This window comes from Haliotis rubra, unplaced genomic scaffold, assembly GCF_003918875.1.
Source record: "Haliotis rubra isolate DU_JTF1 unplaced genomic scaffold, ASM391887v1 Scf421, whole genome shotgun sequence".
Classification (NCBI taxonomy): Eukaryota; Metazoa; Mollusca; class Gastropoda; order Lepetellida; family Haliotidae; genus Haliotis; species Haliotis rubra.
This window is the reverse complement of record NW_025767104.1, coordinates 391,882-401,389: the sequence shown is the minus strand read 5'-3', so window position 1 is coordinate 401,389 and position 9,508 is coordinate 391,882. Positions and strand designations below refer to the sequence as shown.

The 9,508-nt window shown below is 40.9% G+C and overlaps 1 protein-coding gene across 1 annotated transcript; it reads left to right on the top strand.

The window, feature by feature from the left end:
* Window positions 1-1,317: 1,317 nt before the first annotated feature.
* Window positions 1,318-8,506, top strand: LOC124288661 (amine sulfotransferase-like). Its single transcript, XM_046725231.1, has 6 exons — window positions 1,318-1,451; window positions 2,434-2,632; window positions 2,986-3,306; window positions 4,514-4,617; window positions 6,564-6,726; window positions 8,224-8,506. The coding sequence occupies exons 2-6, from the start codon at window positions 2,434-2,436 to the stop codon at window positions 8,346-8,348; spliced, it is 912 nt and encodes a 303-aa protein (XP_046581187.1). The 5' UTR covers window positions 1,318-1,451; the 3' UTR covers window positions 8,349-8,506.
* Window positions 8,507-9,508: the final 1,002 nt, after the last annotated feature.

Genomic DNA, 9,508 nt, shown 5'->3' with positions numbered 1-9,508 from the left:
TTTGTTCTGACGTCAATTGCATGTCTCGCAGGTTTTGCCATATTGCGAGTCCGATGGCGGTAATGATGTCACAGGAAATGTATTTGTAGCTTGTGAACTCAGACTGATATCCCAAGGCTTTCCAGGGCTCGCATCTGGGTAAACCTTCACAACCCCATTCCCGTGGTTCTCGCGATCTCAATTCATTCGTTCTTGATCATTTGTCAATTTGATTGGTTACTCTAGGCAGTCTAACTGACTGTTGTGGCGGTGGGGTAGCCTAATGGTTAAAGCGTCTGCTCGTCACGCTAAAGAGCTGGGTTCGATTCCCCACAGAGGTAGAATGTGTGAAGCCCATTTCTGGTGTCTGCCGCCATGATATTGCTATAATATTGTTAAAAGCGGGGTAAACCTTCACTGACTGACAGAAAGTGGTCAAATATGTTATATATGCGATAACTCTTTCTGAAAAGTTACCGCTAACAAATATTTTTGACTGAAAAACGGGGAAGCTTGCGAAAATTTCTTCGGCTTCTTGTATATGTACAAAGTGTAAAACAATTCAATCATGGCAAGATCAATGACTTTCTGCAACAAGTATTGGGTTATTGATACGTTTAGATCTGTAAGGTTTTCCGCTCGTCTCACTGAAGACCCGGGTTCGGTTCCCAAAATGGGCACAGTTTCTGAAGCGCATGTCTGGTTTCCCCCGTCGTGATATTGCTGGGATATTGCTAAAGGCGGGGTAAAACAATACTCCTTTCAGCCCTCACTTTGGTTAACATGGAAATACTGTAGCCTGTGGGTTCAAACAGTACTCTGTTACTTATCGACCAGATATCTGTCTTGCAGCGTATTTGCGAACTTACATGTAAAATCTGTATGGTAAACTGCACCATTAAGTGTGGCTATCATTATTCATATATGCCCGTTACCCCTATTGCACTCGATCCGTTTGATCACATCTCAAGGCAGTCTTATCAGACCCTGGACTAGTTCATACCCGGTGTCAACATGGGCCCGCTTCATAACAATGCAAAAAAGGGGACATGTATGTACGGGATGTGTTATGCTGGTGTACTTTACACACGCACACTTATTCCGCCAGCATACTAATCATACAGTACTCTACAGAAACATTATGAATAGACATGTTTTTTGCAGTTATTATACCTACCTTTACCTCTCTTTCTTTCTCCCCCCCTCTCTCTCTCGTGTGTGTGCGCGTGCGTGCGTGCGTGCGTGCGTGCGTGCGTGCGTGCGTGCGTTTGTTGTAACTTAAATAGCAGCTACACATCTAAACGTAATGACCATTCAGGCCCAAGAGTTCCCAACACGCATCCTTATAACGAGACAGCGCTGTGTAGAGGGTATCGCCTGACCATCGGTCACGCGGTCACTGCCCTGGTATAACAGTGTTTATCAAGCACACAACACGATGGACGGGGAAACAAACAACGGGTGTATACACGGTAAGTTATGTAACATAACTTCATAAACGTGCATACCATAACATCAAAACGATAGAACGTCAGAAACATTTTTAAGTCGGGGCTGGGCCCAAATCAGACCCTTAAATGCAGTGACGAGGGAGTGGGTACGCCTCTTGCAGCAGATGGCCTAATTCAGCCAAAGTGGTGGTTAGGCCAGTGAGACTATTTGTACCTCGTAAAGGCACTCGCGGCGTTCCTTAGCAACGGCATTCATCTTGTATTTATCTCTGGGAAATAAAAAATCTTCTACAACAGAAATCATGTTTTTGGTAGACTTCGCCGAATCGACTCATGTCCACCTGATCAAATCATAATGCCTTTATACAGGGCGTTGGGGTAGCCTAATGGTTATAACGTTCGCTCTTCACGCCGAAGACCCGGGTTCGAATCCCCACATTGGTACAATGTGTGAAACACATTTCTGGTGTCTCCCGCCGTGATATTGATGGAATATTGCTAAAAGTGTCGTAAAACCATACTCACTCTGTCATTATTGCCTTTATTCTGTCTCTCTGAAAACCGTTCAATATGTTGAAATATTACTCTTGGTGAAGTTTGTGCAATGGACACTAAGTGATATTTAGCTTCTTGTTTTACTGCCATCCATTGGATGTTGATTTGCTGCTGTAGTAATATATCTCTGACACAATAATGCTATTTTGCACTCAAGGGGTATATATGACACAAATGACAGAGACAATTTCTTGTATAATTTTTCATTGATATGACAAAATTATATACGTACTTGTCTGTGTCAGTTTTATGAAAAAAACCAAGCAATTCTGTTCATAAAATTGACACAGACAAGTACATATATAATTTTGTCATATCAATGAAAACTTATACAAGAAATTGTCTCTGTCATTTGTGTCATATACAATTTTATGAAGAAACCCCAAGCAATCCTGTTCATAAAATTGTTATAAGGCCATTAAATGAACCATAGTCATTGTATGTTTAGATGGAAGGCAAAGTCTTGGTGCCGGATCTCTCTGGTCAGACGATCGTCCATGAGAAGGACCGCCAGGGACAGTCAGTCATGTTTCAGATGTTTGAAGGACTGCGAACCAGCAACTACTTTCCTCTTAGCTGCTTGAAGGGAATCCGAACCTTACAGCTTAGACCGGACGATATCTATCTCCCTGGCTATCTCAGGACAGGTTAGAGTATATACAAAAAGAATAATGTTCCAGCTTCGTGAAAGTACAGAATGGACTTTACGTTAACAGTCCCGAGCTTTGAGATATTATCTTTCTTATTGATATTGTCACGAAACTTGCAATTATAGTTGTGGTGAAAAGGTATGAAAGATGCACCTTATTAATATTTTCTTCTGTTCAGAAAGTAAAGTGACAAAGTGATAGTCGCCTAGTAACAAAAAATGTGTGTCGATTTGCCGAAGAGATACTGACATTGATACAGGTAAAACAAAACCTTTAGTTTTACCAATTAGTCTATTGATGAGGATATCAAATGGTAGTCGCCTCTGAAATGTACATGCTGCCATCTCCAGGCAATCACTGGACGTGGGAGATGACTAACATGCTGCTGCAAGGCAAAGCAGAAACTATCCCAAGGTTTAAGGACCATCTAGAACTGATACCTGATGAAGAAGTGTTCAAACTGCCATCGCCTCGCGTTCTGAACTGCCACTTCTTCATGTCTCAAGCACCGCTTGATCTGAAGGAAAAGAAGTGTCGGGTCATCTTTACAGTGAGGGATCCTAAAGATGTAGCAGTTTCTCTGTACAAGATTCACTACGATCGACACCATCTGAACACTCTGTACCTTGGAACGTTTGAGGACTTCCTGCAGCTGTTCCTTGAACAAAGAGGTAATCATTACCTTGAAGAAAAATACCAGTATCATGCAGTACAACAACATTGTTTTTCTGAAAATTGTTCACTGCGAAAGAGGCATTAGATGTGGAATACATTTCGAAATTTGATGCATCAGAGACAAAATATGGTGTGTGATGCAATTCCCTATTTTGACTTGTACCTTAGGTTTCCCGAATTGTTTCAGGTGCCTGACTCTGAGGGTGTGGGTTCGAATCCCGGATGGGACTCAACTCAAAAAGTGCTAGAGAAAGTGTAATCCCAAATATAACATATGTTACATTTGATCACTTTCTAAAATGGCATTGTGTATTTCGAGACTGTCCGGGTAAACGACGTTTCACTGCATTGACCTTCTTGAGGCCTTGACCTGTTCTATGCCATTGCTGATGTCTTGATATTTCATTGCTTTTGCAACATACTCAGTCTATTGCTGAAACAGACCATTATGTTTGTGACGACAGCACAGGTGGTTGTCAGTCATACATGTCCACATATACTACAGAATAAGGACACCGAAGGCTACGTTAAATCATCCTTGAAGGGCGTGACATAAAGCATTGTTCTTAAATATTTGTTAAATGTGTTAAGTGTGTCTCAGTTTGTTAAATATGGTTATGTCTATGTCCATGTAATGAGATAACCCTTTTAATGAGAGTACAAACGTACAAAAGTGCACAAACGGTAGCGTATTTTATTATTCTACTTTATATCATTACACCAGTCATAACTCCCTTCTCCATGATTATAAAATGTGCGAGGGTTCGGTTAAATACATGTTTGTGACCCAACAAATATGTAACATATTGGATTGTCTGTCTATCACATTATGAATTCAGAATACAAAGTCACTATATGGGCTAGGTGATAGTATTTGGTTTATCCGTGTGGTCTCAGTAATTTTCATCTCATTCAAAATGTACAAATTTGTATTTACACTATGTTTCCTTTCCTCTACCCTTTAATCTCATTTTGTTCACTTTCAGTGATACACAACGGTATCGTTGATCACCTCAGAGACGCAAAAAACCGTACAAAGTCAGATTACAAAGGCTAGGGCTAGGTGAATTTGGTTGATATAGTCTTGAAGTCGAAGTAATTTTCAACTCATTCATAATGTACAAATTTGCATTTACACCATATTTCATTCACGGACTGGCCTCTTTCCTTTAAACTCATGCTGCCCATTGTGTTTACTTTCAGTGATAAACAACGGTATGTTTGACCACCTCAGAGACGCAGAAGCGTATTTCAGTGAAAATCCTGATGTACCAGTCCATTTCCAAGTATACGAAGACACAATAAAGGTATCTGTCATACACGTCGCGGATTCACTGGATCTTTCTTCAAATTGAGGGGGCGGTGGGGTAGTCTAATGGTTAAAGCGTTGGCTCGTCACGCCGAAGATCCGGGTTCGAATCCCCACATGGGTACAATGAGTGAAGCTCATTTCTGGTGTCCCCCGCCGTGATATGGCTGGAATATTGCTAAAAGCGGCGTAAACCAAACTCAGTCAGTCAGTCTTCAAATTGAGAACTTACCCATATTGACATTAAAATTATCTTACTGGCTGATACAGAATCGTTAGCTTGTAAAGAGACAAACTGACGCTTGAGCATGTTTGTTTTCTGTTTATTCTGAAACGCCTCTCTCAGCAATAATCCAGCTACATATGTTAATAATCGAGTCTGGACAAGACAATCTAGTGATGAACAGCATGAGCATCGATCGTCGCAAATGGATACCATGACATACGTCCCGTTAGTCGCCTCTTAAGACAAGCATGGGCCACTGAAGATTATAACCAGGGTCTTCAGGGGTGGCGAGTAAACATGGCAATGTTTGTACAAGTAAACACTAGCTAATATAAGATCAATGACATCCAGCTGGTTCCGAAATACATAATTATAAATAATATGTGTATTTATAATGCGCTGAATTCCACACATCAGGCAAGCGCTACATATTTACAAATATTTACAAAGCAAAGGTTATGCTAGAACGAGGGTGAAATATTTGGAAAGTTCAGTTATAGATTGTAATATTTTCTGAAAAGATGGGTTTTCAGGGAACTTTTAAATGAGTAAATGGAGGGAGACATTTTGAGTTCAGTCGGGAGTTGATTCCACAACTGTGGAGCACCATAGCTGAAGGAGCGAAACCCGAATGCCCAGAGTTTCTGTCTGGGAATGGTGAGAAGGTGTCTATCTGCCGATCTTAACATTCTGGAAGGATTGTGATTGGTGACTAGCTCAACAAGGTAGTCTGGAGCCGTAAGATGGTAACACTGGTAGGCAAGATTCAGGACCTTGAATTCAATTCTGGCTCTGATTGGTAGCCAGTGAAGAGACTTAAGAACAGGCGTTATGTGGATCCTAGAGGGAACTTTGCTGACAAGTCGAGCTGCAGAGTTTTGTACTTTCTTGAGTTTTGATAGAAGTTTTTCGGAAAGTCCATAGAGGATGCTATTACAGTAGTCAATCTTTGAGAGAACCAGAGATCGCACCAGTGCATGAGCTGCCGCTGTAGTAAGGGAGCTTCGGATGCTGCTAATGTTCCGCAAATGGAAGTAACAGGATTTGCAGACTGTGTCAATATGAGCTTTCAAAGAGAGATCAGAGTCCAGTTTTCGAAAATGGAATGACAGTGTTGCAAACTGTGACTGAGTTAGTCATCACTTGATGAAGATTCTTCTTAGTGCCGACAAGCAACGCCTCTGTTTTCGTCTCATTCAGTTTGAGCAAATGTGTCGTCATCCATGTTTTTACGTCACTTGTACACTCTGACAGTCGTTCCCAAATTCGATCTGCTGTACTGGGATTGCACGAATCAGACAACTGGGTGTCATCAGCATAAACATGGTGACTCACATCATGTGTACTGATTACATCTCCTAGATCTCTGGTGTAAAGCGTAAACAACACTGGTCGCAGAACCGATCCTTGTGGGAAATGGGAAAGCAGTACAGAGTCACACGAACTTTCACAAACGAGCAATAGTCCAGATGCAGAGTGTAAAATCCCGTCGCGGGGCATGCTTTGGGGTATCTGAAAGAAAATACTCTTTTCAAGTGGCAATTTAGTTTCTCTCATACTATAGTCCAGACTTGAGATTTACGAGCCTATGCTGGTTTGATAATGTTGTTTTGGAGACATGGACTTGTACGAGTTGTAATTGTGTTGATCTTGAAATGGCTCCCACCCATCCATGCTGGTCCATTCTACTCTAACTCACATACATATATATGTTACAGGACCCAGTTGCGGCTGTACAGAAATTGTCGGACTTTTTAGGACTCCCTAGAAATGACGATCTGTGCAAGTCCATTGCAGAAAAGTGTCACATAACGAAGATGAAGGTGGACAAAGATGCCTATGCTGTGAAAGTTGACGGGGATAGTCTATTTTTCTGGAAAGGTACAATATATACTATCCCAAAAACGAAACGCATAGGCATTTTGTTTTTAAAAATATATTAATTACCTACTGTGTTCAAACAATCGTCAAAATATGCAACGAAAGTGTTGATAACATGATTTTACACAATTGCACAAGTAGAAAATCGATTTTACCTGAAAATGTTGATTTTGATGAGATTTCTTACAAGGATTAAACAGGCATCGCCACAACGCAACAAGAATCAGCTTCCGGTTGAAATTGTGCAGGAAAGAGCATGCTATAAAAATCCAGATTACTTTCGGAAATCGGCATTCGTTTTGAAGGAGTTTCAAGGTCAAATCACTACGCCACATCTTGACACTGCGACACGGAACATTGCCTATGCAAGAATGCACTCTGGAGATTACCAATCTTTTGTTGCAAGGGGATTCTGAATGTTAGTCTGAGCATGATGTCACGGCTTGCAGATCGTTACAACCAAACAGGTATAACAAATGACCGTCCCCGTACAGGCAGATATCGAGTCACCACTGCTGGACAAGATCGGTACATCCGGTACTACGATTGTGTGATCGTACTGCCACGGGTGAGAGCCAAGCAGCCAGTGTGCCTGGACTTCGGAGAATATCCGGTCAAACTGTACGGAACAGGTTGAGAAAAATTGGACTGAGAGCCAGGAGACACGACGTCGGGACCGTGCTACGTCATCACCATCGCGCTCAACGTATCCTTTGTCTAATGTTATCCACTTGGTTGTATAGACATTTCCTTCTTCTAAACTGATGTAAAAATTCATGTACTAAAGTTTAGTTGTGGACGAGTTATACATGTTTGAAAATACAACATTTTCGCAACAAATTTGTGGGTTATGCGTTTCTATTTTTTAAATAGTATATTTCATATCTCTGTTGGTTTCTTGTTTTACAGTGGCCATTACATAATCCAGTCTGGATCAGATTAGACTATCTAGTGATTGGTATTATCAGTAACGAACCTTGATAACTCTGAATTTTGACATACACATTTTTTAAATATATATTTCACGTATGTGAACACCAAAATTGTTCATAGTACCCTCCGTAGTGAGTGAGTTTAGTGTTTAGCAATATTCCAGCAATATCACGGCGGGGAACACCAGAAATGGGCTTCACACAAATGTGCCCATGTTGGGGATCGAAACTGGGTCTTCATCGTGACGAGCCAACGTTTTAATCACCTAAAGTAAATCCTGAAAGGAGGAATGCTGCGTTTCCTCAGAGGAATATCGTTACATCGATACCTATTCTTCTGTGATATTACACTTAAATATTCGTTCATAAGTATCCACAACGTAATTAATGATTGGTTTATCAAAAGTGATTATCGTATATGCTCCCTCAAACAATAATCGACGTTCAAACACGGTCAGCATCGTACTTGTGGTAGTAATTTCTGGATTTGGTGTAGTATGGTGATCAATCAGGCGTTGAGCCCAACTCAGTCGTCCCGTTTAGCGTAGAACTTTTATCATTTCAGGTGTTTCTGGCGAGTGGAGGAAGTGGTTCACGAAGGACATGCTGGATGAGTACTACCGTGTGTATGAGGAGAAGATGGTGGGGTCCAGATTCTATGAGCGATACAGCAGAGCAAATGACAGTTGAAAAAAGTGCACCGCTCATGGGCTTATATTTGTTATATTTATATACTCATCAGTTATTAACAAACCTACCTTTTCGTCTGCTCATGTACACACCGACAGGGACAATGAATTTATCATTTTAGCGATTAATATTTACTGAAATATATCTATACAACAATATGACATTTGTTTGTGGTTCTGTGTAAATAAAATGTGAACAGGTCGTGACGTGAGAAGCAGATGACGTCATATGAAACACTATTACGTCATGATAACGTGCATGGGATATTGCCTGATGGGAAAACGCCAGTCAGATAGTTGAATTGGATAACGAGTAATGATAAGTACTCATGCACGTCATCTGGTCTGTAAGTACTGACTTCGTGACGTAATAATGTTTTTCTGACGCCATCTGACATCCTCAGGCTCTCCAGGGCTCGCATCTCGGTAAACATTCACAACCCCAAGATTCATTCCTATAGTTCTCGCGATCTCAATTTATCCCTCCTTGGTCATTTGTCAATTCATTTGCTACTCTACTCAATCTCAGTCTAACGGACCAATTAGTATGTGCGTTTCAATTTTACGTTGGCCAAACTAACAACATGGCGGCCTGTGCAAAACTGAGAAATACGAGAAATTCAACATTGAAATACCGCCCGTTATGCAAAAGAGTGCACTCAGAAATATTGTTTTTATGGAAAGGATGTCATGATGATAAGTAGATGTGTCACTTGAAGGGTGCACGTGAGTTTCCGAGCTTGGTGCCCATGCCATGCAGGTGGTAAATTAGCTAAGGACACCACGCCAATGACATATGCGACTCGCGATATTGCTGCACGAGGTTTTAGGGTCTATTGTGTGCGAGCTCTAAAGAGGGCAATGCTTCTCACTGAAAGTATTTATTATCATATACTACCCATCAAAAGTTTAGACTCACCTAAAACACTCACTATATGTTATGTATATATATGTGGTTACATCGAAGATGAATGTCTCCACTAACTTGGGGAACCAACAGCAAACCTTATGCAGACGAATTGTACGAGGATCATGCATCAAATTGCTAAAAAGCATGTGCAAATATCGTTCATGTGAACAGCTGCGTTTTGATGTAAAGTTTTGTTAAGAATTCGCCAATTTTCACTGATTTACATCGTTTACTGAACTCATGACAATAAT